The sequence below is a fragment of the Pleuronectes platessa genome, chromosome 19, assembly GCF_947347685.1.
Source record: "Pleuronectes platessa chromosome 19, fPlePla1.1, whole genome shotgun sequence".
Taxonomy (NCBI): Eukaryota; Metazoa; Chordata; class Actinopteri; order Pleuronectiformes; family Pleuronectidae; genus Pleuronectes; species Pleuronectes platessa.
The window spans coordinates 5,042,529-5,069,479 of record NC_070644.1 but is presented as its reverse complement, the minus strand read 5'-3'; the positions used below and the strand labels follow the sequence as shown (position 1 = coordinate 5,069,479).

General features: G+C 44.9%; 1 protein-coding gene across 2 annotated transcripts in view; it reads left to right on the top strand.

The window, feature by feature from the left end:
- lhfpl2a (LHFPL tetraspan subfamily member 2a) overlaps nucleotides 1-21,216 on the top strand; it is a 45,224-nt gene extending 24,008 nt beyond the window's left edge. Inside the window, exons 1-3 of one of the 2 annotated variants that reach the window (XM_053411737.1) lie at nucleotides 8,241-8,357; nucleotides 12,738-13,567; nucleotides 19,998-21,216. In XM_053411737.1, coding sequence (XP_053267712.1) covers nucleotides 13,147-13,567; nucleotides 19,998-20,254 — 678 coding nt within the window. In that variant the 5' untranslated portion in view covers nucleotides 8,241-8,357; nucleotides 12,738-13,146 and the 3' untranslated portion in view covers nucleotides 20,255-21,216. Of the gene's footprint in view, nucleotides 1-8,240; nucleotides 8,358-12,737; nucleotides 13,568-19,997 lie in introns of those variants that run through there. The other variant, XM_053411738.1, reaches the window with a different exon arrangement.
- Nucleotides 21,217-26,951: the final 5,735 nt, after the last annotated feature.

The following is a 26,951-nucleotide window of genomic DNA, read 5'->3' as shown; positions in this document are numbered from 1 at the left end:
GAGGGATCCTCTCTGCACTGTTTCATTGTGATTGACCTTCTGACTGCTGCTGATAGAGGTTTGAGATATACAGTCTCTCACAGTGAACATTATATGAAGATGACCTTATCATTGTGTGCTAATGCTGCTTCAAGCAGATACTGTCCTGAAAGCGTTCCTACTGATTAGTTCAAGAACAATCAGACTCCCAAGAAACAACTTAACAGAAGATTGAAAAACTAATTTGCATTCTTGGTCCTACTGTGGCTACGTCCTTATGCCTTAACATCCATTGAGTCACGACGCCAAAAATATGTTGGTCCCTATGTTTTGGGCTTTTTATGTTAAAAAAACAACAACACTGTATTGGTTAAATCTGTCTTTTTAAAAGGAAAGATATTTAAGTCAAATTACCCTGAGTTCAGTGCTTGTACAGTCGTGCAACAGTCTGTTTTGGTTCCAACACTACAAACAGACGTGATTGTAGCTCTGCTGTTGTTATCCCTCTGTTGTGATCGATGTTATCTCTGCTTTGTGCTTCTTTAATCCTCAGCTCCTTAAGCACCAGCTGATATCTAACTCCTTACAGACGCCATACATATGGCGTCAGGCCAGTAACAAATAAAACTCTTTTGTGACAAGCAGCAAGGAGCGATCTTTTCGCAAGACGCCTATCCAGTGACCCCTCCCTCCCTCCCTCCCTCCCTCCCTCCCTCCCTCCCTCCCTCCACCCCTCCACCACCCGGTCTGCGGCTGATCAGCCGGCCACCCACTTTGAGGCCCGGCTGTGATGTGTCAGATGGTCTTTGTTTTCCGTCACCTCCTTTACCCTCGTGGCGTGGGCTCGCCGTGCGACTGGTGCTTTGGTCAGTACGAGAAGATGAGGGCCTCGGCCGCCCTCCACAGAAGCACAGCTGAAGAATTCCCATGTCCCTCCTACTGGAGCGACTCCTACTTCACTGCTCAAACCAGACTGACACACAGTCACTCAGATTGTGTGAATAGATGTTTCCGGGGGGGGGGGAGGGTGGCAGTTGACCATTTACACTGAAATCAAATGGAGGTGTGCATGTTTTGTGCACTCAGTCCCACATGTCTTCATGTGTACACTGATATGCTGTTTTTTTATTATGTATTTGGACAAAGAAAAAGGCTCTTGGGATAGGTGAAGTAGTTTTCTTTCCTCCACCCCTCATACTTCTCAACAGTGCCTCGGACTCCTGCTCTCAGTCGAAGCTGTTAGAAGTCCTCTGTGACTCTGTGGCCGACACATTCGCTCCACACCTCTCGCAGGTGTACTCCCTGCTGACCACGAGCTGTGGAATCTGGTCAACACTCCGGTCTCTGCAGTAATGTTCCCTTTCCCTCCTGCTCTCTTTCCCACGCTCCCGTCCTGCTCCCCCCCCCGAAGCTCAGTGTTGGGATTTCCTCACCCTCAACACATCCGTGTGTTTGTGCTCCAGCGGTACTCCCCAGAAAGTTCATAAATTAGCAAATACACTGCTGTGATAACACTCCCTTTACAAAGATACGGCGGAATAAAACCACTGTTCACAAAAGCATAATGGATGAAAATGATGTGGCGTGACCTCGCCGGGGAAATTGATCTGTCTCTGGACCTCAGCTGTCGTATTAAATCAATGGATCGGTGTCAAATATATGAATTACAGCTTAAGGTTGTCAGTGAAGATATTACTTGCACTTGTATTTACACCCTCAGCGTTGATGTTAATAATGAGGTGGTACAGGGTTCAAGTCAGATCTTTTGGGCTTGGACCAAAAATGTGTCTGTAGCAAGGACTAAAATAAGATTTTAGTTTTATTCATGCAAAGGCTGTTTAAGGATTTCTTTTGTTAAATAAGAAGTTTTGTTATTAAAAAACAGGTCAATGTCTCTTTAAAGTAAGTTTCACTTAGTATTTTGCTCTGAAACTCAATCGGTGTGAGCCCAACCCTGCCCTTGTGAGTTAGAAAATATATAGTTCCCGGTCGACGCGGCCCCTTCCCCTGTGTGAACATGTTAAACATATGTCTCCATGTGCCTGTTGATGGGACTTACACCCATCAAGCTGTGGCGGGATGGTTGGAAGGCCAGATGTGGTGTAAGTGGCCAGATGGTCATAGCTGCTCCCTCTGTGGCATTCTAACCGAGCTCAGACTTCTCTGATTGCACGAAGAAGCAAATGTACGACGGTGAACTTCCCAACATCCATTTGTCACTTCAGATCTGCTTTTAGACTGCATTGAGACAGTCCTTCTGTGGGGGTGTAGAGAAATGCCTGACATATTTGAACGATATAATGAGAAGGGTATACTGTTAACATCCATATGCTACCATCAGGTATCAGATTCTCCACTTGTCTAGACTTCTGTTTTTCCCCTCACAGTGAGCGGCCATTGCTATTATCCTCAAGTGGAAACTCCATGTGCTCTGGTCTGAGCCAAATACACAATCTGTCCGTCCGCTGCTTCCACCGATTTTTTTTATGTCTCTCCTCCGCTGCCATCTCTTTTCCACAGAGGCTGTTAGAAAGTGAAGTGAAGCCTCTTCAGCGTGGCTTGGCGGTGGAGTGACGCAACACATGCAGGCCCTGTTCCGATAGAAAACACGTGGAGATAAAAACCTCATTGAGATATCCGAGGCACGTCCGGGAGTCATGTGTCGACACGAGCCCAAAATATTTTATGTAAGGCTGCGTATCTTGCAGATATACTCGAGTTTAGGAGTTGCAGGGGCCCTGACTCGCTTTCCACAGTGTCATGTGTCCAATGACATTTCTTTGTGGCTAGTTTGGAACAGCACATTTCCGCCTTTCATCCTCCTGATGATAGCAATCTTGCTAAATGTTGTCACGAGCCTGATGGAAAACAGATGAGGAGATGCGATAGTGGTGTGTAGAAAAGGGAAAATATGTTAAACCACCTGAAGAACCAAACAAGTGACTTTACATTTCAATCAACATCCATTCTGTTGACCTGGTGAATGTAAATCCAATTTTCAATCCCTTTTATTCTCAGTTTTGCCCTCCACCAACTCCTAAAGTGAAGACCTCTGGTATGTTTGGCAAAAACATGCTCCATTATATTTACCAGCTTGTTGCTAACTTTGTTGTCTTGCTCTTTCATGGTTGAACTGGGGGTGTGTGGTGATGAGGGCGGTGAAACTGAACCAAAACAGGAAAGTTGAGGGTAATAAAACCCGAAAGGCTGAAAGATGTTGAACTGCTCTGTAGAGTGAGAAACTGCGTAGCTGTGGGGTTCTCTCTATAAGTAAAACCTTTTGACCTGATCCAAATACACTCCTGATCAAAATCTTAAGACCAGTTCAAAAATTGCATGAATTTGCATTTTGCACTGTTGAATCTTAGGAAGGTTCTAAGTAGAGTTTCAAAATGCAAAAAGAAGAAATGGGAACAAGAGCCCAAAAGTTGTGAGCAGGCAATTTATTGAAAACAACAATTTAACTGAAGTAGGCTGTTCATCAGCTGATCAAAAGTTTAAGACCACAGCTAAAAAAAATTAAAAAAACTCCTAAAACAGAAATTAAAGTGTCAAAAACTGACTCAGTAATGAGTAGCTCCACCATTATTGTTGATCACTTCAAAAATTTGTTTTGGCATGCTTGATGCAAGTGTTTCCAAAAGGCTAGTGCGAATGTTGCGCCAAGTGGTGAAGATGGCTTCACGAAGGGCTTCCACTGTCTGGAACTGAAGTCCATTTTTGTAAACTTCCCTTGCCATCCATCCCCAAATGTTCTCAATTGGATTAAGATCAGGGGAAGACGTTTCTTGTTTTTGAAGCCCTTCCTTCGCAGATGCCGTCTGATGGTTATTGGGCTGCAGTCAGCACCAGTAATGGCCTTAATTTGGGACGAGGATCGTCCCGTGTCTTGACGGACAGCCATTCGGATCCTCCGGCTCAGCGCCGGTGAGATTTTTTTGGGTCTTCCACTTGATTTTTTTGTTCCATAACCCTGAGGATCTTTTAAGAAATGCAAAATGACTGTCTTACTGCGTCCAACCTCAGCAGCAGTTCAACAATCGTACCACGTTCAAAGACGGTGAGCTTTTTTGCCTTTGCCATCAAGAGATCTTCACAGTGTGGTTACTTGACAGGAAATGACATGGAATCCAAATTTTTGCACAGATTTTGGCTTTTAAAGGCTGTGGTCTTAAACTTTTGATCAGCTGATGAACAGCCTATTTGAGTTAAATTGTTGTTTTCAATAAATTGCCTGCTCACAACTTTTGGTCTCTTGTTCCCATTTCTTCTTTTTGCATTTTGAAGCTCTTCTTAGAACCTTCCTAAGATCCAACAGTGCAAAATGCAAATTCATGCAATTTTTTAACTGGTCTTAAGATTTTGATCAGGAGTGTATATTGATCTGTGTAGGTTCGAATGTAGCTGAATAGGCAACAAGGATATTTGAAAACTGCGTCTTCAGGACTGAATCGATGTCGTTTGATTAGAATTGATTGACAGTCGAGGAGCTGCAACCATTTGTCGATTAATCAATGGAGAAGAAATCGATTGTGATGTGATGGAAGAGACCTCTCAGAGTAAAGCGTCTTTTTCCACTGGTCAAAACACCCCGTAACATCTGCTCACATCTGGCTCTTGTCTGCAATGGGAATGTACACAATCAGCATTCACTCCCGGGTCAAGTAACTCAGCAGTAGAAACGGGTTTTATGGAACGTGACACCCGAGTGAGAGACTGCCTTTGTTTTTCGGTGCATTTTTGATGTCAAACATGTGGCACAGGGGGGAAATATACAGAAATGCAAAACCCTCTACTGACAGTGGGGGAAAGGACTCAATCGTCTTTTTTGTTGCAAGTTTGTGCGCATTTAAAAAAATCTGCATAGTCTTGCAAATTTGGGTGTAAAAGAGTTAAATGAGGCTGACCTTCGCTAGATTGGATTTCTTTTGCCCCACCTGTTATCTGACTCTTATCAGCTGTGGCCCTGCTTCACTTCACACTCATCCACTTTCCTCAGATCTACAAGATACTATTGATCAGAGTCTGACAGGGAAAGATGAATCACCAGCAGGCTAGGACGTGACCCTGGCTACAGCTCTGTCCAATCCGTATGAAGAATGTTTCAGCCCCGGCATGTGTCTGGTGTGTACATGTGTGCGTATGTGCTGAGAGGATTAGGACTGCGGAGGATCTTCTCTCTCCCCTGTCCTCTCTGATCCTCTGCTCTTTGATGTGAGGGGTCTGTGCTGTGTCGGAGCTGCCAGGAGAAATCTCTAGCCACATCTTTAGTCCCGCAGCACCACAAAGCTTTCCGCCAGGCTGAAGAACGATGTGAAGTCAGCCTCTGCCTGACGTGTTTCTGTATTTCAAGGTCGCAAACACCAGCTACCGTAAGGCTACGCATCAGACATGCTACGGATACGACTGGCGAAGATTAAGAGCCTCTAAAAAAGAAGTTAGGAAACGCTGCTGACCCTTTTAGTGTGGACAGGCAGAAACCGAGATGTTCGGGAGCTATGAGCTCAGGCTAACCCTTGGAAAAACAAACAGATGCAGAGAATGAATGCCATAGAAATTATTTTACTATCAGTGTGCAGTGGTGTAATGTGCACACGGCTCAGATAGTAATCCGAAAATCTCATCGACTTGTGTATTTCAGAAATATAGTTTTCAATTTCACCTTTCCCTAAACCGTTCAATCACAGCTTAGCATCCTTAACTAGTCACAGCAGATGTGTGTAGCTTTGCTTGGATTTCTCCACATGGTGAAGTGGTGTGCATGTGGCCTTGGAGATACTGAGACTCTGCATTGGGGAGTTTTGGAGGCTGGTGTCACTTCAGCCTCCCATAAACCAAAAACCACAAGAGCAGAAGGGTATAGGAATGTGTGTGTTTGTCTGCTGCCATCATGAGCGTGACAATTCCAACTTGCTCCAATCTGTGTGTCTTGCTCCTAATTGTGTCTCGTGGGCTCGAGACGAGAAGCGGCTCCGAAATCAAGGAGCTATTCTTTCAAAGATGACGTTCTGGAGTTGTAAATCTGCCACCGTGACCGTTGTAAACATCCGCAGCAGAGAGGAAAGTCTGACAGCCGTAACAACAGTTTCCCAAAGAGGGCAGGGTTTAGGGAACAGCCAGTCGTCTTTAAACTTGTCTATTAACTGCTTCCCACCAATTCACAGCAACGGGGAGAGGTTGAGTCACCAGGGTTTATTAGAAATGGGTCAAAGGAGCGGTTTTAGTAAGTCTGGGAATGGTTCATCTGTGCTGAAAGGATCTATTTTTGTGCTGTCATGGTCTAACTTTCATTCAAACTGATAAGGACGGCCTCTTCCCCTCGGGCCTTCCACGCTGCGCTCAACTGCCTGGCTGACCTATCGGCTCGTCTTCCTGTTTCACTCGACTGCTTTTTTTTTTTTTTTTTCCTCCGTCTTCATATGGAAGTCATTTGTGAGCTAACACGAGTCAGACAAATACTGTAGCTGACTTCAGTGTTGGCTCAAAGCGCCCTGTACTGCTGCAAGCAATCCTGGGAGACTTCTCCCATCAGCCAGAGGTTATCCATTAGTCAGACAGTGAGGTGACTCCTCCATCAGTCAGTTATCTAGACATCCAGACCGTTATCCAATGTGCCGTTCACATGTTTGTTGAGATTTATGTTGCAATGGCAACAACCATACAAGCTTTGTGCTGAAATGGAGTAAAATCGAATTCACACACAATTGTTTTTCAGTCTCGCTGTAGGAACATTTTAAACAAAAGTTGAGGCTTTAGTTGAAGTTTTGGAATACATTTTCATTTAACGCACAATATTCCAAAACAATTGCACACTTTCTCTGTCCATTGGCCAGAAGTGTATTTTCACAACAAAAATACACATTACTAGTAGTTATTTAGCATAAAGAACATATATGCATTCTACAATAAACTTTGAAGTAAACTAAACTAAATATCGGGCCAGGTTTAACTACACGTCACTTCTTGTGTTGAGCAGATGTGTATCTGATCTAAAAAAACAGCTGATTGTGAATGCATTCATGAGGCTTTCAGCATCAGAATCAAATGCAATAAACTCTAAGACATATTATTGCCAGATGTTGAAAAACATGACAATGCATCTGTCTTTTCGAGAGGCATACGTGAGCTCCATTCCTTCCATAATATACTGTAACTTTGTCGGTCTGTGGAAATAGCCACACATTGTTTGTTTCTCTAAACACGTCCTCGGTCCGTCTCCTCTGTCCTCGGTTACTCTGAAATTTTCAATTGTTCTTCGTCTCCTAAAAGCAACAAGGGGGGGAAAAACTGCTCCATCAGTTTTTCTACACATTCGATCAAATACAAGGCGCGCTGAGCTGCTGCAGCGTTTATCTGATCCCTGATCAGCCCAGCCACTGATCTGAGCTGTGTGGGTAAGAGAGCATTTAGCTGTAAGAGCCTGTTTATGCTCCATCAGAACTCGTCCATGAGATGTGCTGTCGGACCATGTCGGACATCTGAGGTTTTATACCTGATCCAAAAAGCTACAGATGTCCTAGATAAAATATAAATGTTGATGATTGTGCAAATTGATAGACAGTCTTTCTAGGAAAGCACAGTTGTTCACATGAGAAGTGCCACAAATACTTGTGTGAGACAAATGGAAAAACAGAGCTAGAAAAAAAAAGTAAAGACCCTGGCTTCACTTTTGCCTCTGTACTACTGACCTGGAACTGCTTGAAGTAGGTAACAATGTCATATCGTCTGTTTGGGAGATTGATCTGTCTTGCAGGTTTACCATGAAAAATAAAGTTGGATTCAGTATCGTCATCTGGCCGACAGAGATGCATTTATGTGGATACACACGTGTGTACTAGTGTAAACTGTTAGTGTGAGTCTTAAACTCCTCCACTTCCAAGAATGCCAAGAGTTAATCCAACAATATATCAACGCTACTGTACTTATTCACAGAAGTATACTTTTGGGTGTCTGCTTGAGGTTTTTGAACAGCAGTGAAAATGCAGTTGTCATGTAGGCTGATAGTCAGATGTTGGCGTTGGCTGATTGAAAGAGTGCAGAGAGCAACGAAAACACGACGAGAAGGTGTGAGAAACTGAGACGGAGAGAAAGAGAGAGAGAAGGAGAGAAACCCTCTGGAGCTCCAGCTCTTGTTATTTTAACCCAGATTCAGCACTGAAATATGGCCACCATGTGGACCCTCTGAAGAAGTGTGGCTCCAGTGTGGGCCCGGCCAATCAGAGGCGAGTGCGGCGCTCCAGGAGGAGGGGCGCTGGGAGGGTCTGTGAGTCACGGTCTGAAAGAGGCATTAGAGAGAGTGTGAGCGGTGGAGGAGAGTCAGGGCAGAGGAGCCACATCTCCAGGAGAGCTGGACTTTACCCACAGGCCAATGGAGACAGGTTGGACTACTGTCTTCTTTCTCTTAATTGTCTTGCATTCTTTTCCCATTTAACCCAGCGATGGTACCATTCCTCATATGAACTGTCGGCTGGGCTCCTAGCTGATGCAATGGGATATAAAAATTGGGTTTTAGGTGTTAATCACAACCGCTTAGTAGCGTTCTCCAGGATACTGAGCAGATGTTCAGAAGTGTTCGGAAAGACTGGCTCCTTCGCAGTGGAAAGTCTGACTATGACTATGAACTCCTTTGTTACTGACTATTACTTCAGAAGTCTGCAATTTCCCTGAAGTAATGAGAAGATTTTTTTACTCTAACCTTTAACACAAAAAAGATGCAGTTTGCTTTTGTTGTAGGTGATCGATTCACATGGCTGTTTTCACCGAACCTGGTCTTTATAGAAGTAACTTTTTCTCCCACATGGTTTTATCTTAACTCCAGAGCTGATATTAGAAAAGGAAGTGTTCCCGGACTAGTATTTGAGGTCCTCTGTGACCAATCGGCTCCCACATTCCCTTTCAGTAGCTGCGGGGGCTTCTCATTCAAACGGATCCTCGCAGATTATGAGCGCTGCAGTTGTTTCAAATTTGCTCTGCTGTTTGCCGGGTCACTGAGGCAAAGGGGGTGAGGCCTGGCGATGCAGGGCCTCCAGAAGGCAGCTGGAAATGTCCGAGTCTGTCATTGAGTCATATTAACCACAATGAGGTATAGCTGAACTGCAGATGCTTCATAGCAGGTTGCATTAGTTGCTTTCTCTTGATGTCCTGTCAGTATGGTCGACTCGCCAAAAACCCCTTTCATGGTGAAACATGACCACTCGTGGCGTAACCATAGATATGTAGATTGGTTCCTGTCGGCGGCAGCGTGGTAAGGCGCTTCCTGCTGTTCTGTCGCTGTGATAAGAGAACGGCTGAGTTGACACTTGAACAGCTTTAAGCTTTTCAGCCACAATAGCAACATGGCTACGGGGGTGACACGGTTGTGTCTGTCAAATTGGCCTCTGTGGTTCAGAACTAAATATCTTTATGATGATTTGATGGAGTCCTATATTCGTGTTTCCCAGAAGGATTTTCTTTACAGGCTTTATAGACTCTTAGAGTCATGTAGATCACTATGGCCACTATGTTTTGACAACTTTTGTATTGTCCTGAAATTCAGTACAGACATTAATGGTGCCCAGAAGACCCATCAACATCGGCTTGGCCATCCTATGGCTAGTCTTTGTGTGGGTCAGTTTTCATTGATCTCTGAGGTTTAAAAGTTTCTTTCCCTGTTAAAAGTGTTTTTTTTGTAGTTTTTCCCTTCCTGTTGTTGAGGGACACCGGATGTCACACCTTTTTAAGCCAAGGGAGACAAATTGTGATTTGTGAATATAGGCAATACAAATATAATTTGATTGATTATTGATCACCAGCAGCTTGGTGATCCTCTGACTCGTCTTTACGTTCCAGTATTATGTCAGTATTTTATTCATCATGTTAAAAAGCTCTGTATCTTCTAGAAGGAATGGTGCAAGATCCAGCACAGACATTTATTGTGCCTAGAGGATAGATCATCATCAGCTTGGTGATCCTCTGACTTTTGTTCGGTGCCACCAGGGTGTCAATTCCTTTTATTTATCCTGTTAAATATCTCAACATCTCCTCGAAGGGATGGAACACAACATTTGGTAAATACATTCATGGTACCCAGAGGATGAAGCCCAGACTTTTCTTCCTGTGCCACACTCTCCACATCTTTTGTTCCTGCTCTGTCGACAGGTCAAACTCTTTTGGGAGCTTGTGAAAGAAGCCAGGGAGTCTTGTAAGTGTGTGCACCCATGGGTATTAGTGCTGGGGGGGTCAGAAGGGTGGTGGGTGTACTCTGAGGGCTGTAAACTCTTATGCGTATGTAAACTGAAACCCAAATAATCCTCAGTTTCCCTCCCTGGTCGAGGGTCATCATAAATCCATCTAGAGCTCCACATATATAGACTGCCATGCCTCGCTCTATCTAGGGAAACCCCTGTTCATGATAATGGCTCAAATCTGGGAACAGTGAGCAGACGTCTGGACATAAGTTGTGACAAATACCAGGTACATTAATAGAAGCAGACTTGTCCAGACATGTTTCAGATCTATTAACCCTCATAGGTGCTATGCAATCAACGGGCATGTGATGCAAACACACTGCTGCAAAGCAAGGTCAAAGGTTAAGTGTCCAGGTCTTCAAAGCTGCGTATCTCCCCATGTGGCTCGAGTTGTTTGAGCTGCTACAATATTCCTGTCAGTGAGGAATTAGTCTTTGCCGCGTGCTAGCAAATGTTTGACCTTAAAAACTTTGGACTGCCCGTGCTTCGTGCCTGAAAAGCCGTTTGTCTCAAACCCTAACGTCAAGCATCAGTCTTGTCAGAGGACCGCTGGGACTCGCCCCCCCCCCCCCGAAACGTCAACAGTCTTTGTGTGAGGGGGTTTGAAGGAGTGTTTCCAGAAAGTTCAGTTATCGAATGCGTGTGTGCATCTGTTCCTGCATCTGTTCATGGTGAGGCAATGAGAACGCTTGTGATTCATAAAATAAATTTTGGTCCAAATCCACAGAGGCGGCTGTCCGTGCCTGTTCTGATGTCATCTGTTTTACACAGTCCAAACATACTCTACACACACACACACACACACACACACAAAAAGACAAACACACACACCACCCTTGAGAGACCACAGAGTCATTTTCTCCACTGGAAAAGAAGAAGTCGAGGGGGAGAGAAACTGAACTGTTGTTGATATCTCGACAGGATGACAAAGATCAAAGTTTGTGTAATGCTGTTACTCACACAGTGAGTCTTTCTTGCGGGGATGTGACCGCAGAGGGATGACCGTGGCTCCCCGCCCCTCTCGCACTGGGGGCCGAGTGATGGGAACCTCGCAGCGCAGGGCGGCACACGTGTCAACAGCGGCCCCCGGCTCCCTCTGCTTGCCCTGCCAAACACTGCTCAGAGAATGACTTACAGACACCCAGGAGACAGCAGGGAAACCAGAGCAGAAAAAAAAAGGGGCTCAAAGAAAAGAAACAACTGTCAGCTTTGGCCCAGAGCTGTATTTATAACATGAGCACAAAGGCCTGTATGCATCTGGAAATCTTCTCTGGAAAAAACCTGTTCCTGCGTTTTCGGCTACATCTACATTAGCACCATTTTGTTCATCACCTCTGCTACGGAAACGATGCTGACCCCGTTTTAGTTTGAAAACTCCGGGGCTGCATTTTAGTCTGGACAGGATAAAACGGAGAGGTTTAGAAACTCTGTGGTAGACACTCCCAACCGTTTGATGATTGGGTCTTTTCGGTCATGACGTGGCCTTCTCTGATTCGTCAGGCTCCTCTCACACGCCCCTCCCTTCCGTAAATGGAGCGTGTGGACAGAGATCGTTTGAGTTTGAAAATGCCATTTTCAAACAAACCTAGACAAATGGATGTATCCTTAGAATATGTTCTTCTCAGGTTTAACTGTCTCATGTATAAAAGCTCACTTTGTAATTTAACTTGATTACTTTGTATCAGCCTTTCCTTGTTCATAATCTTACTGTGTTGCCTGGTAACTGGAGCCTGTCAGTAAAAGTATCATAGGGTTAGTGCTGAGTCACTGCATTGTGCTTTTGACGGTTGCTTAGGGAAAGATATCTGGGAAATTTGTGTTCTCTGACATTTCATTGTCAGAGAGAAGACACTTTTCCGTCATGAGTTTATCTGGTGCTTCCTCATTGTGGTGTCACTGTGCGGTGCAGTGCAGCGGGGTTGAAGTCCCAGAGGTTATCAGTGGTCATGTGACGGCCGGACGGACGTTGTGTTATCAACCGTTGGCTGACCCCGGGTCAGCTGTGTGGGCTGCTTGATGAGAGGCCTCGGGCTTGTTTTTCTCTCTGTCTGTATCCGCTTCTGATTCTGCTGTTACCACATTTGTTTAAACCCTCCAATTTCTACACACACACACACACACACACACACACACACACACACACACACACACACACACACACGCACACACACAGTCATATAAACTTTCTGTTAAATGATTTGTTATCTTTATAGCTTCTGTCATGAGGATCCACTGGCAGTACAGAGTAATCTGAATACCCTAATTACAATTCCTCAAACATAAACACACTGAAAACAGAGGACGCTCTCTCTTCAAACGAACACATCCCCACACAACTCATTAGACCCCCCCCCCCCCTCTCACTCTCCCGTCCTCCCCCTCTGCTCCTCCTCCACACTTTCCTCCCTCTCCACACTTCTGCCTCAGACAACAGTTATCAATAATCCTCTCTGAGCATTATCTGATCAAACAGTTCCATTTTATACACGTCATCAAAGGACTCACCCTGTTTTTCTGTGTTTTATGTCTTAGGTGTGTCTGATGTGACGCCAGCGGGCTGGCTCGGGGAACTGGACTTCAGTACAATGTAGACACCAAAAAGCAGACGGAGTCAGAGTCTGAGCACCGAGCCGACAGAAGGAGGGAGAGTCCAGGGAGGAGGAACAGCAGCTGTGCCGAAGTGACAGCGGCAGAAGATAAGAAGTTAGGGAAGCAGAGAGGAAGAAGCGGGAAGCAGCAGACTGTGAATCATTGACGTGAACTTCTCGTGAGGAGCACGGTCACCTACTCCTTCCTGTGAAGCGCACACTCGCTCTAACGTCTCAGCCGGAGCAGGATCACACCCTTCACTCTCGGTCCTTCTGAGGGTTTCCGACCCACAGCTTCCCACCTTCCACCTCACAGTGAATCTGAACAGAGGGACACTCCAGCCACCGTCAGCATGTGCCATGTCATTGTCACCTGCCGCTCCATGTTGTGGACCCTGCTGAGCATTGTGGCTGCATTCGGAGAGCTCATCGCCTTCATGAGCACTGACTGGCTGGTGGGATCTCCCCGCACCCCAGATGCCGTGTTCGGCCCCCATGGGGCCACCGCAGCCGGAGAGGCCTACAGGCCCACTTTAGGCATCTACGGCCGCTGTATAAAACTGCCCCACCTGCAGCGTGGGATCCTGTGCGGGCCGTACGCGGTGCACTTTGGGGAGATTGCCAGCGGGTTCTGGCAGGCTACTTCTATCTTCCTGGCTGGAGGGATCCTGCTGCTGTGTGCCGTGGCGTTCATCTCGGTCTTCACTATGTGCTTCCAAAGCATCATGAAGAAGAGCATCTTCAATGTGTGCGGACTGCTGCAGGGGATCGCAGGTGAGATATACACACGATAACACACATGTTGAAATGGTTTCGGTGCAGATGGATTACTGGCTTCCAAACACTTGTTGAACTCTCCCTTTGAAGTTTTTGTCATATTCGATTAAAGGTTTCCAGCCTCAGTTGGTGCGTGGTATCAAACACACTCAGGTTTGTAGGAGTGAATTTCTGAATTCACCTTTTCAGTTAAACTTACTCTTTCAGCAATTTTTACATAACTACTTCCATTTTTTGCCCTGTTTACAACCCAGTGCAACACTATGAATGCCCCTCAGGAGGGACTGGTTATAAAATATGCACCATTATCACCACATTTAAACAGTGTTGTGTATTATGGCTGTTTTGTGTATATTTGTACAGAAGACCTATAAACACATTTTATTTCTAACATGACATCACATCTCACGAACTGATTCTCTTTAATCAGCCTTTTAGTTTCACAGGTAAATGTGTTTACAACCTGCAGGATCACAACACAACTCCAAGTCCAGCTCAAAACAGTTTATTCCTGGATGTTTTCAACGTTCTATGTATGTTCTCTATGTTTCCTCCGATGAACATCCGATTTGAGATCGAAAACTTGTATTTTTTAAATGAAATGCTGTGTTTAAGGCACGTTTCAACAATTAAGAAAGACAGAATTAAAGAGAAACGTGACTTTTGGTCTAAACTCGTGAGGACGGAGGAGTCCTGAAGCTAACTCAGGTCATGAAACCCTCATTGTTCCTGTATGTGTCCGTGGCGTTCCTCAAGGTAAATGAAAAGCTACGCTCTCAGCTGAACACATTCATTACGAGCGCCACAACTTCCACTGACTCAATCGTGTGTTTGGTTGATGTGGAGCCTTCGGTGACATTTGAACCAACCGGTCAGGACTCTTAAAGAACACAGTGACTTCTCTCCTGTCACTAGTTGCTGCTGCTGCCACCCAAATATTTACCTGCTGCCCAGTCGGTCGGAGCTCTCCTATCGCCAGATCGAATTAAAACAAAGTAATTGACCGCGCATGCGTATCAGAGTTAACGTGTGAAGGGTGTGTATTGCTTTGGTTATGTGTCTCGAGGCCACTTTGAGTCACAGTGGTGAATTATGGGAGGGAGGAGGCCATGAGATCAGGCCCGCGCAACCTCCTTCTTTAATTTCTTTCTCAGAGACTGTAGCTCTCGGCTCTCTGGTGATTATGGCTCTCCTCCCCCACAGTTGTTTATTTGGTGCAGGCCCAAACAGAAGAAGGTGGGCGTGTGGTGAGGGAAATGGCGAACTGTTCACCCAGATCCGTGCGGCCCCTCTGACCTGGACCATGGTTCGAATCCGTTCAGCCAATTTATTCGATTAGATGATGTAAGAGATTTTGCTGTAACGCTCAGACAAAGGGAACAGACGTTTAAATACTGACTGCATTAGGCAATTGTGGGCGATGTTGCAAATCAACAAGCAGGACTCCAAGGCCTTGTTGGATTAATGTGTGGTTTTCACTTCAATGTGACGAAGTGGTTTAATTTAATCAGATGGATTAGCCAACACCAGACATTCCTCGTTGCTTATTTCATATGTAGATAGTTTCTTAATGGATTTTCTACACTGTTTGACTAAGAGGCTTTAAAAGGAGAAAATCCAGTAACACGTACTGTCGAGCTGAAGGCTTCAAGGTCTCCTGCAAACAAGACAACAGCTGTGTTCAGGCGGTTTTCACTGTGGTTTGAATGAATATTCAGAGAATAATCAGTCTAATACCCGTGGTCTATATCAGGACTGATATTAAATAGCTGAGGATTTCTCTCAGGAAATTAATTTTCAGAGGTGGTAAGAGCAGCTGTTTTATTTCCCTGAAGCTTTAAAAGCCTGGTAAACCTTTTTTTTTAAGTTTTGGGTTTACTTTTTATCTTATTTTTCTATAAGAATATTGCTTAATATTTGCTTTAAACTTTTTTCGACTTACCACAAACATATATTTTGCTTTTCTACATCATATTCTTTATAGTTTTCAGCAACATAATATGAATGTGTTATTTAAAACAGCATTGGCTGATTTATTGGTCAGGCTCAAGCTCAAAAATCAGTCATCGCTTTGCCAATAAATTGATAAATGTGGTAATTTTGGCCGAGCTATGAGTTTATATAGCTCCGGTATGTAATGGAGACATGTTTGAAACAGACTGAAAACACAGAAAAAAAATGGGACTATACTATTTGAGGTGTTGATTTAATAAGATGTACTGTATGTATGGGTTTATTTATGTTGCCACAAGAAGACACATCTTTGGAGGAGTATTCCCTCAAGTGCACAGTTCAACTGTACTTCATATGTTAGGTCTATCACAGAATTCAGTTTGTACAGTATTGACTCTATTGAATTTGGAGAAAATGGATAACAAGCTGTGGCTGTAGAAAGGTTCTTAGACGCATGGTATTGTCATCACTTGAAATCCTGCTGTTTACCATCTATATAAAGGCCTGAGAGAACAAGGTAATGAAAGTAGGGAAATGCACTGCTGAGTCTCCTCATTGTGGAGAGGATGAGGAAGAGGAAGAGGAAAGGGGGCGACGGGAGCATCAAACAGCAGAGGAGGTGGGAGGCTTTCCTTTTGGAGTTTGAGGCCGATAACCCGTCAACCACAGAGGCAGATAAGGACCATCAATACGGCTCGTCAGACACCCAGCAGTCTCCCTGCTCTTTGTTGTCCCACCAGCATTAATCATCGCTCTGTTAGCGCGCACATAACCGTCTTCGACTTGAGCGCCGTCTTTCCACGAGGCCTGTGGATGATATCACTCTCACTGATATCCACCACCACGCCGACTATTCTCCTAATCATTATTTCCACAGCGACTGCCGACCCTCCGGTAATGAGAAAACTGGAGCCAGACGGCAGATGTTTGGGGAAGTGATTGACCTCAGATGGGAAGAGTGCGACGCCTCTGCCAGAGATGGTCACGTCATTCCACTGGAGTACCTCCAAAACCCCATTAACCTAGTCTTCTCTTACACTGATGTCACTCGTGCTTTTCACTCGTTGATGTCCCCCCGGGACACACTCTCTGATGGCAGTTTATTGGCGGTCAGGTTAAGCTCAGGTGGTTTTTCAGATTTCAACCGGGGGTATATTCATTCCCTTTACGTAACAGAATGGCTAAAACAGACTCTTCTGCTGAGGGTCAGTGGAGTAAACTTTGCGTCCTGCTGGCGCACGTTTAAGGGCCCCTGAAGACTCCCTACACACTCCAGTTAGTGTGTCAGACCATCTGAAAGGGAATTCTCTCTACGTTTACACGTATTCTCATTCACGTCGAAAAGGATTAGAGACAAGACGGCAAACAACTCGGCCGTAAAGCTGTCTCCAAATCTGGTGCGTTTGGTGTCGAATGCTTTTATTGCCTGCTGTAAACTTTCCCTCCTGCCGTGAGTCACACACCCCATCACAAGTGTAACCGCTGACGGTGACTCTGATCGCCAGGCTGGGAGTGAGGAGGGAAGAAGGGAAACAAAACCTTTACAGGAATTTGAGCAGCGTTGCCGTCAGGTGATGACTCGGACTCTTGTGTAACTGAAAAGAGGAAAGCTGAATCACCAGCTCTCCCTGATAAACACACACCAGACCTGTTTCTGTTGTGGATACCTGTGTTTTATAATGGACGTCAGAGGCAGCCGCAGCAACCGACAGTATTAACAAACTAAGTGTTTTCTGAACATTGGAGCTGTACACATTGTCAAGTAGTGCCCCGAATTCAAATGATGAACCGGGGATTTGACTCACAAAAATAATATTTCGAACAGAATACTTTGACCCAGTTATCTGTGACGTAACTTCCAATAAGAAGGCCGTCATCAGATTTGCAAAAGCATGAAAAGCAGAAGGAAGAAAAAAAACATTTTCTCTCTCTCTCTCTCTCTCTCTCTCTCTCTCTCTCTCTCTCTCTCTCTCTCTCTCTCTCTCTCTCTCTCTCTCTCTCTCTCTCTTTCTATCTCTCCCTCCCTCCTCCCCCTCTCTCTCCTGGATCCCAGAGGTGGAAATGGTTTCTCTCCTTTATTTTCCTGAAAAGGGAAAAGTCGGCCAGATTATTATTTTGGAGCAGCGTGCAGAGCTGTGTTACAAGGCGGAGGCCAGGGGAGCAGAGGTTGGATCGGGAAGAGGGGATTGGTTCTGAGTTGGTTGGTTGGTTGGGTGGTGGCAGGGAGTCAGCTAACAGAAATAGATTAATGGTGAAGAATTGACAGTTTGGAAGTTAACCGAGACAAGAGCCAGTGCAGTGAGGCTGGAAGGGTGGAGTGCGGTGGGATATTAGGTTAGAGGGTCTTGGGTCTCGGTGTGTGTGTGTGTGTGTGTGTGTGTGTGTGTGTGTGTGTGTGTGTGTGTGTGTGTGTGTGTGTGTGTGTGTGTGTGTGTGTGTGTGTGTGTGTGTGTGTGTGTGTGTGTGTGTGTGTGTGTGTGTGTGTGTGTAAGGAGAGGAGGAGGAGGGTGGGGGTCTTCGGAGGGGCGGGGTTGGGAATTAAAACCATACCTTCAATCCATCACTGAAGCCAGTCTGGACGTCAGGGCAATGCAGCAACATGTGGAAAGAATTTATGACCTAGTTTTCATTTCCTTGTTTAATACGATATTGGGTGCTTCAGGAGCAAGAGAATGGGAGGAGAAAGAAAGGAAGCCGAGAGAGTAGGGGGGGTGTGTGTGTGTGGGGGGGGGGGGGGGAGGGAAAGATTAGGAGAGAATGAAAGGAAAGAGTTTCACCTCCATACTTGTTTTTATGAAGCACAGCAGCGAGACCTGCTCGGTGGAGGAGAGGGAGACTGGTGAAAACATTCAGGTCTGAAAATCTCATCTGCTGCCTGGTTCATTTATTATCAGTAATTTTATTATTGTAAGTGTTTCCTGCTGAGGTTTGATTGGTGGCAGCCTCCTCCGGCTCACTGCTCCTCGCCTGTGCAGAGCAGCAGGGCATCTGAAAAGGCATTCAAGTCACGTCCTTGAAAGATAAAAAGCCTTCAATTTAATATACCTTGAATATGGATCTTGTCTGTCATGAACAGGAAAGTTAATTAAACATTCTGGTTGTGGATAGGAAGCTCACTGATTTATAATCAGTCTACTTTCTTATTTTTTAATTGCTGAAGCATATCTGGGTCCAGGGTCAGACTATGAGTTATCTGGCCCCTGGGCATAGAAGAGCAAAACGCCACCTGTGCCTGTTTCCATACATTTTCTGTGGTTGTTGTAAAAATATTCCACTCCTTAATTTGTAGAACACGCCAGAGTCCTAGTGATGTTAAATCACCTGAAGAGGGAATGTTGTTTTTCGATGTGTGGGAGCAGTGTGTGTCAGGAATACTATCAGAGTGTTGAAGTCAAGTCAGCACGGCAGCAGAAGTGGGTCACGGTAACACAGGAAGTGACCCCCCCCCCCCCCCCCCGTCCTTCCCACCGAGACACAGGACGCCGGAGGGTCGGCCAGGGACTGGGGCAGACGGTGAAACCCTTCGGTCGCCTTTTCCTGTTGTTCTCCTCTCGTCGTTGTGCGCTGACCCGACAGGACCGGGTGCCAAGATTCAGACGTTCAGTCGTCGTGGTCGTCTTCAGTCACCTTTCGGGCGGTCGTCAGGAAACTGTGTGTGTGTGTGTGTGTGTGTGTGTGTGTGTGTGTGTGTGTGTGTGTGTGTGTGTGTGTGTGTGTGTGTGTGTGTGTGTGTGTGTGTGTGTGTGTGTGTGTGTGTGTGTGTGTGTGTGTGTGTGTGTGTGTGTGTGTGTGTGTGTGCGTGTGTGGAGCACCTTCTGTTTTTTGGCCTGATGAGATGCTTTGGATGTCAGGATGGCACTGTGGGAGGAAATGTGTTGTGCGGGGGCCACACAGATCATATGCTTCAGTCATCATTAACAGACTCCCTCAGAACGTGAAACATGTTTGATTGATCGTGAGGGCTAGGTTTGAGTTTGTGTGTAAGGATGCTGACTCTGGTCAATCCTTTTAAGTTTCTGTATCTGAAGCTATTCAAACTACTGGCAAGATTACTCTGAACATTGTGTTAGATAGTCATAGTCTCCAGAGGATGGATTCCAATGGTTATTATTAATGCCCCATTGTATTTTCCTTTAGCACCACCCTAACACCCTGTTTTAGATTTAGTGTTAAACCTAGCACACTCTAATAGGGCTGCAGCTAAAAATGTGTCTTAACACAAACAAATGGCTAATCTGAAAACATTAGGGGCGCCTTGAGATCTAATGTTGTTCGACCATGCATTATCAATGTTTGAACTAGTTTTATGTTTCAGGTCTAATGTTGAAGGTTTTGTTTGCAAAGTTGATATGTTTTTTTTTAACCGTTTACATTTTGCGTTTGCAAACAATATCCTCTAGGGGGCGGCTGTGGGTAAACTCTTTCAATATGTTACCTTCAGTTGACTTCCTCCTCCCTGTTTCCCGTCTCGCAGGCCTGTTTCTGATCCTGGGTCTGATGCTGTATCCCGCTGGCTGGGGTTCAGACAAGGTGCAGCTGTACTGCGGCCAAGACGCGGCTCCGTACCGGGCCGGGCTCTGCTCCATGGGCTGGGCCTTCTACACGGCCATGGGCGGCACGGTGCTCACCTTCCTCTGCGCCATCTTCTCTGCGCAGGCCGAGATCGCCACCTCCAGCGACAAGGTGCAGGAGGAGATCGAGGAGGGCAAGAGCCTGATCTGCCTCCTCTGAGGCCTCCGGTGCTAAAGTCCTGTGGAAGAGAAGAAGAAGAAGAGAAGAAGAAGAGAAGAAGAAGAAGAGGAGAGACCATCCACACTTGCTCTCCTGCCTTTTCTCATGAGGCCGGCTCCTGAAATGGAGTCCCCCAAATTGTTTACCACTAAAACTGACTCTCATTTTGTCCATGTGTGTGTTGATGTGGGAGAAATCTACAAGTGCCAAGTTCTTTTTTCTCAGTGTGTGTCTTTGTCCTTCTGCCACTAGGGGTGCTGTGTATGTTATTGTATTCATGTGTAACCATGTGGACGCCCAGACAGGCTTTGTCCGTCACCACATGCTCTGTAAATACGTGTGATTATATATATTTTGTACATAGTTACGATCACAGAATGATCCGAGCTGGGCTGATGATGTCACTCTTGCCTTAAGGAAAAGAACCACACACTGGTGTTGCCTGCAGACCACGACCAGTGAACCTGGATCTTTCAACTGTTTGAGTATGAACTTGAGGGAACCACTACACAGTCAGAATAAACTACTCGCAGAATACAAGGCCTTTAGCTCAGAGTGGACTTCCTTAAAGCTCACAGAATGTACTGTTATAGGAACGATTGATGTTGTTTTGCAGACCCTTGAAATGTATCAGTGAACCTGCACGAGGACGAGCGACCCAAGCTCTGCGGTGCGTTTCGTTTCCCGTGTCGAAATGAAATGACACGTAATCCTAGCCTAAGCTGAGAGGTGGGACCTGTGAAGGGTCTCCGCCTGCTCCCCCCCCCCCCCCCCCCCCTTCAGCGGACATCCTGCGACCTGTGCACAAAGACATGGACTGAGATAGGAGGACACGTAAAATGAAGTATTGCGGTTTCTAGTGATGTCTGGTTTCAGGGAGTCTTTCGAGTCGGGGAGGTTGTCCAAACTGTTCTCATTTGTTTCTGCCAAATGAATAAAGAGACCGGGGGGAGAAAAATCAAGTTTGTTTCAGTTTTGTGAAAGCTGCACTGCGGGGGAGAGGAGGAGGAGGAGGAGATGGGAGGGAGGGGATGTATCCAGTTTGGTGCAGAGACCTCGGTTTGGCCTCAGGTGGGGGGGGGGGGGGAGCGTTTTCCATCCAGCGGGTGATCAGTTTTTCCACTGATGCAGAACTGAACTCTGTGTGTGTGTGCGTGCACGTGTGTGTGTGCGTGTGTGTGCGTGCGTTTGTGTGCGTGTGGTGAAAAGTAACTGATTACATTGATACTTTTACTTTGGGTATTTATGTTTCAACGCCTCTTTATACTTTTACTCTACTACATGGATGGATCGTGAGACACTGGACCCCAGGACACAGGCATGGCAAATAAAAGTCCCCCCATCTGTTCCACCATCGCAGGAGCAAGACCCCCCCCCCCCCCCCCCCCCGCCTCCCTCCCCTTGTACTAAAATAATTGAAAGCAGTTTGTTTTTGTTCTGTGTCTCTTTGTGGTTGGTCTGTATCTCTTTTTGGTTGTTTTGTGTCTCTTTGTGTATGTTTTGTGTCTCTTTGTGGTTGTTTTGTGTCTCTTTGTGTATGTTTTGTGTCTCTTTGTGGTTGTTTGTGTCTCTTTGTGGATGTTTTGTGTCTCTTTGTGGTTGTTTGTGTCTCTTTGTGGATGTTTTGTATCTCTTTGTGGTTGTTTGTGTCTCTTTGTGGTTGTTTGTATCTCTTTGTGGTTGTCCTGTGACTCTTTGTGGTTGTTTGTGTCTCTTTGTGGTTGTTTTGTGTCTCTTTGTGGTTGTTTGTGTCTCTTTGTGGTTGTTTGTGTCTCATTGTGGTTGTTTGTGTCTCTTTGTGGTTGTCCTGTGACTCTTTGTGGTTGTTTGTGTCTCTTTGTGGTTGTTTTGTGTCTCTTTGTGGTTGTTTGTGTCTCATTGTGGTTGGTTGTGTCTCTTTGTGGTTGTCCTGTGACTCTTTGTGGTTGTTTTGTATTTCTTTGTGGTTTTTTTGTGTCTCTTACAGGGACATTTTGCAGGTGTAGTCCAGGCCCATTCAGTAACCAGTCCATGATTGTAAAAATGTCACCTTTTACTGCACTACATTGATCTAACAGCTGTAGTAGTTTAAGTTTATATTAAGATTAAGAAAAGATGTAAAGTTTACAACTTTGACTATGACACAATTCATTGAAAGAATGAAAAGAACTTTACAGAATGATAAATGGTCATTTATTTCTACTAACACAGTTCTACAAATATTAGTTTTATCTGGTGATCACTGAGGGGCCTGAACCTGGGAACATGACCTGTATGAATTAGATCAGACTAGTTTCACCATGAGCAGCTACAACTGCAATCGTTCTTCTTTTGATACTTTGAGTACATTTAACTGATAATACTTGTACACGCTTGAGTATTTGTACATCATTTTATTGACACTTTTTTTTTAAGTAAAACACTTGACTATTTTCTCCACCATTGCCTAAATCTTCAAAATTACAACCATACACTTTCCACTTTTAGCCTCCGTTTTGCTTTCTACTATGTACTGTATCTCCGTGTGTGTGTGTCTGTGTGTGTCTGTGTGTGTCCGTCGACTCCCTCCCCAGATGTTCCTCCCTCCCTGTGGACGACAGAGAAATCTCTGGCACAACCCTGTGGCCGCCGTCCTCCACCAGTGCACTCAAACTAAACACAGAGCCTGATGACTTCCAGATTATGACAAATCTTGCAATCCCAGATTCAGGCCTGTTTTCACTGCCAGGGGCTTTTAGTCATGCCTCTCATTTTCCTCCTTTGCAGAAAGCATCAGAGGGGGACGAGAACGAGCGGAGACACAGCCCAGTTTTGCTTCCTTTCACACCTGGGAGAGGAAAAATACATAAATTCAAGCTCAGGAGCCGCCTTCTCACTTCCAACAGTTTCTCAACAGTCTTAAGATTCTCTCCACTGTCAGTGTTACTGTCACAACTGTTTCATTTTTCAATTTCCTAAGATGAATCAGTCCACAGCAAAGACAATACTGTGAAAGGAAGAGCGGCCCTTCCTCTAGCTTTAATGTCGGGGTTTCGATTCCTGGTTCCTCCGATTCCCTTGGGTAATATGCTGAGGCCCAAAATTGCATCACAATGGAAGAATGTTTAGAAGTTGTGACATTTTCACGCAGAATCAACTCGTCACTTTTGATTAGAGAGTCGTTATTGTACAGACATGGACCCTTTTCACGACAACCATTTTGACATGAAATAGTAGGTAAACATAGGGGTTACTAATTCCTAAAGGTTGTGCTTTATTTGGATAGGGCCCTAGTGAATATGATTTAAATTTATGTTGCTGTGAAAAAGGTGTATTGTTCTTTTTCTTTTGCACACGTGTGCCAAAGCAAGTGCAAACACACCGGCCCTCCCCACCTGAGGAGGGAGGAGGCTGCATCTCTGCAAACTCAAAATCAAAACAAAAAAGATAAAGAATAATGAATTTTAATAAATGTAAATGCAGTTCCCACAAGAGAAAAATAACAAAATTAAGAAAAACTAAGAATTCAAGGTCACTCAAGGTCCGAACTTTATACAATTTGAGGAGCAGTTTCAGACCTGAACCCTGATTAAGTACAGATGACTTGCTGAGCACAATGAGACATTTACCTCCGTCCGGCCTCATTTCGTTTCACTGTAGGGACTCACCTCCCAGGGTGTAATGAAATCACCTGCATCAAACGCGTCATATCACCTCAACTGAATTCATCCTGTGACAGCACAATGTGAGCAGAACACACACACACACTCACAGACACACACACACACACACACACATTGTCCTGAAATGGACGAGAGGCAGAAGAGAAGCCCCCCAAGCCAGTGACAGATTGTTATTCCTCATCCGTGCCCCTTCCTGTTGGCAGTGAACTGAGTCTGCTCCCAGTTTCCTCTCTAGTGAGAGTGTTGCTCTGCTTTATTTCACACAGAGCTGCTTGAGAGCAGAGGCTCTGGCATTGTCTTAGACTGTGTGTGTTTTATTTCACAGTTGCTTTAACAGGTCTGTTATTGCCACTGCTACAATAATGTGAAAAACAGGCAGAATTGACTCTGTTACTCAAAACCAATCATTCGTTCTCTAGACCGCTTACATGTCCCTGCAGGAGGTGAAAACAAGGGGTCAGTTGGTTCTGCAGTTTATTAGGAACCCCTGCAAACCTGCTTATTCAAATAGAAATCATCCAGTCAGCCAATCAGATGGCAGCAGTGCGGGGTTACAGTCCTGCAGACACAGGTCAGGAGCCTCACTTTAAGATCCTGTCAGAATCAAAAAGGGTGCAAAAGAAAACATGACTGAGGTTTGACTGTTGGAGCCAGACGAGCTGGTTCGAGTCATTTTAAAATGTTGCTGATCTCATGGGATTTTTACGCTCCACTGTGGAACAGCATGGATAAAAACAACTCAATTTGGGAGCTGTTGCATCACATTGTCCTAATGAGATAACATTTGTGAATGTTCTGCATGTAGGGAAGGAGACAAAACTAAAACTCGACAACAGGAATAGGTGAGACGATGAATGAAGCAGAAACGAGTATAGTATTGATAATTACAGTTTTTCTCAGTTGTTAACACACAAAAAGCGAAAATTCTGCACAATTTGCACAACCTTCACTTCATGTACCAATCGCTCGACCCAATTTGGCACTACTTCACACTCCCTTATCTGCATTAGACTCTGACTTTCCTTGTTTACACTCTGATGTCAATTACACATCACCTTGTTGTCAAAACACTACACACAATGTTCAGTTGTTGCACACACTTCTCAAATAAAATCTCAAAGCATCAACCTACAACACACAAATACTCAAATCTCTAAACATTCAGGTCTGTTGAGCAATTTCACCGCATTTACACAGCCGAACAGGAGACTGAAATTGTAGGTATGGTTCGTGAGAACAACTCTATCACACTCAGACAAATAAAAACTAGGATCCTGGCTGACCATGTTACATTTAGAAAACGTCCAGACCGTCAGCCTCTCTACATTGGACCGTATTCTTCATAGGAATGCCATGCTGATGAAACAAGTGTTCAGGGTCCTATTTGAACGGAACACAGCCATCAAGGAGTTATGGTGAGAGTTTGTGCTTGTAAGTACCAACATTCAGCACTGACACATGCATGTATTGTACCTGTAATCCAATATTGTTCCTTTTCTACAGTGTCTCACTGTAGCCCACTGTGTTGACCTCTCTGTGTCCATACTGTAACTTGCATTCTCATGCTGTCTGTATCAGCAGATCCAGGAGCATGACACAGCTGATGAGTTGTACCAGTACATTTTTATTGATGAGGTGGGATTCAACCTGGTGAAGAGGAGGCGACGGGGCAGAAACGTCATTGGCCAGCGGGCCATTGTTGAGGTCCCCGGTCAGCGTGGTGGGAAGATCACAATGTGTGCTGCAATGAATCCCCTTGGGGTCTTGCACCGTCATGCCCACCTAGGGGCCTATAACGCTGGCCTGCATGACCTGCTGGTACCACCTGGCCAGGTAGATGACCCACAGCGGATCGATCACGTTGTCATCTGGGACGATGTGAGCTTCCACCGGGCTGCTCAAGTGCGTGAGTGGTTCCAGGACCACCCACATTTTTTCCGTTCTATACCTTTCCACTTAGTTTACTGTGTGCAGTTTTGAGAAAGCCGTTATTGTTTTTAAAAAAAAAAAACGTGTGTTAACAATCGTGAAAAACTGTAATTTTTGTAAAGGGGGGGGGGGGGGGGGGGGGGGGTTGAGCAGGCCGGTTTACAATACTGTTCTCTGTTCTCTGTGTGTACCGAAATAAACCTTTTTATGCTGCATATTTGAGTGCTGATTTATGTTTGACTATGAAAAAAGTAGGCCTACACTGAGACATTTGACAAAAGGAGAAATGGCTCATTCTCCAGAGTCATTGTCATTCATATGGTGTGTTCCATTTGGATAATTGTGTTTTCAATTTTGCACTTCAGTGTGCTGTAAATGCTTGGTAGTGTGCAAGCAAATGCTTAGTTGTGTGCACTCAATGATTGGTATGTGTGTGTCATTTGAAAATATGGCTGTGTGTACCAAATGAAAACACGAGTTCCATTTTGTGATCAGTTAAGAGTTTTGATGGCAAAGAGTCATCTTGCAAAGGGAGTGTCAGGTTTTGCATTTTGTGTGTGAGGTTTTCAGTTGTCTGTGTGCAGTTTTGAGAAAGCCGTTATTGTTTTGAAAAACTTGTGTTAACAATTGTGAAAAACTGTAATAATAAAAATACATCTACCAGGTGCTTTACAAGTTGAAAAATTTAAAAGGAAAGGCAGACAATTTGAAGATCGTACAGCTTCAGACCACAAATACAAAAGTAAGGAAAGTAACAGATGGGAAAAGAGTAAAAAAAGATAAAAATAAACAATGGAAAATGATGAAAAATGGTCTGAACTCTGAGAAATCACGACTAAAATAATATTTCTTTAAGATATTTAAAAGAGGATTTTAAAAGGAGGAGTTTGTCAGATCATCATAATTTTCCCCATGTAACAACCAATGAATTTTATTGTTCTAAATATGAAGACGGAGGATTCACCTAGAATAAATAGACTTAATCTGCAACACATCTGCAGTGAACGTCCGTGTTCTTTGGTCACTACTGACCTCCTCTGGTCTTCAGCTGCTATTTCAATCCACATGGAATCTACATGGAGGATTGATTTGTGTTCAGCAAAGAAAAGACAGATGTGAGAGAAACG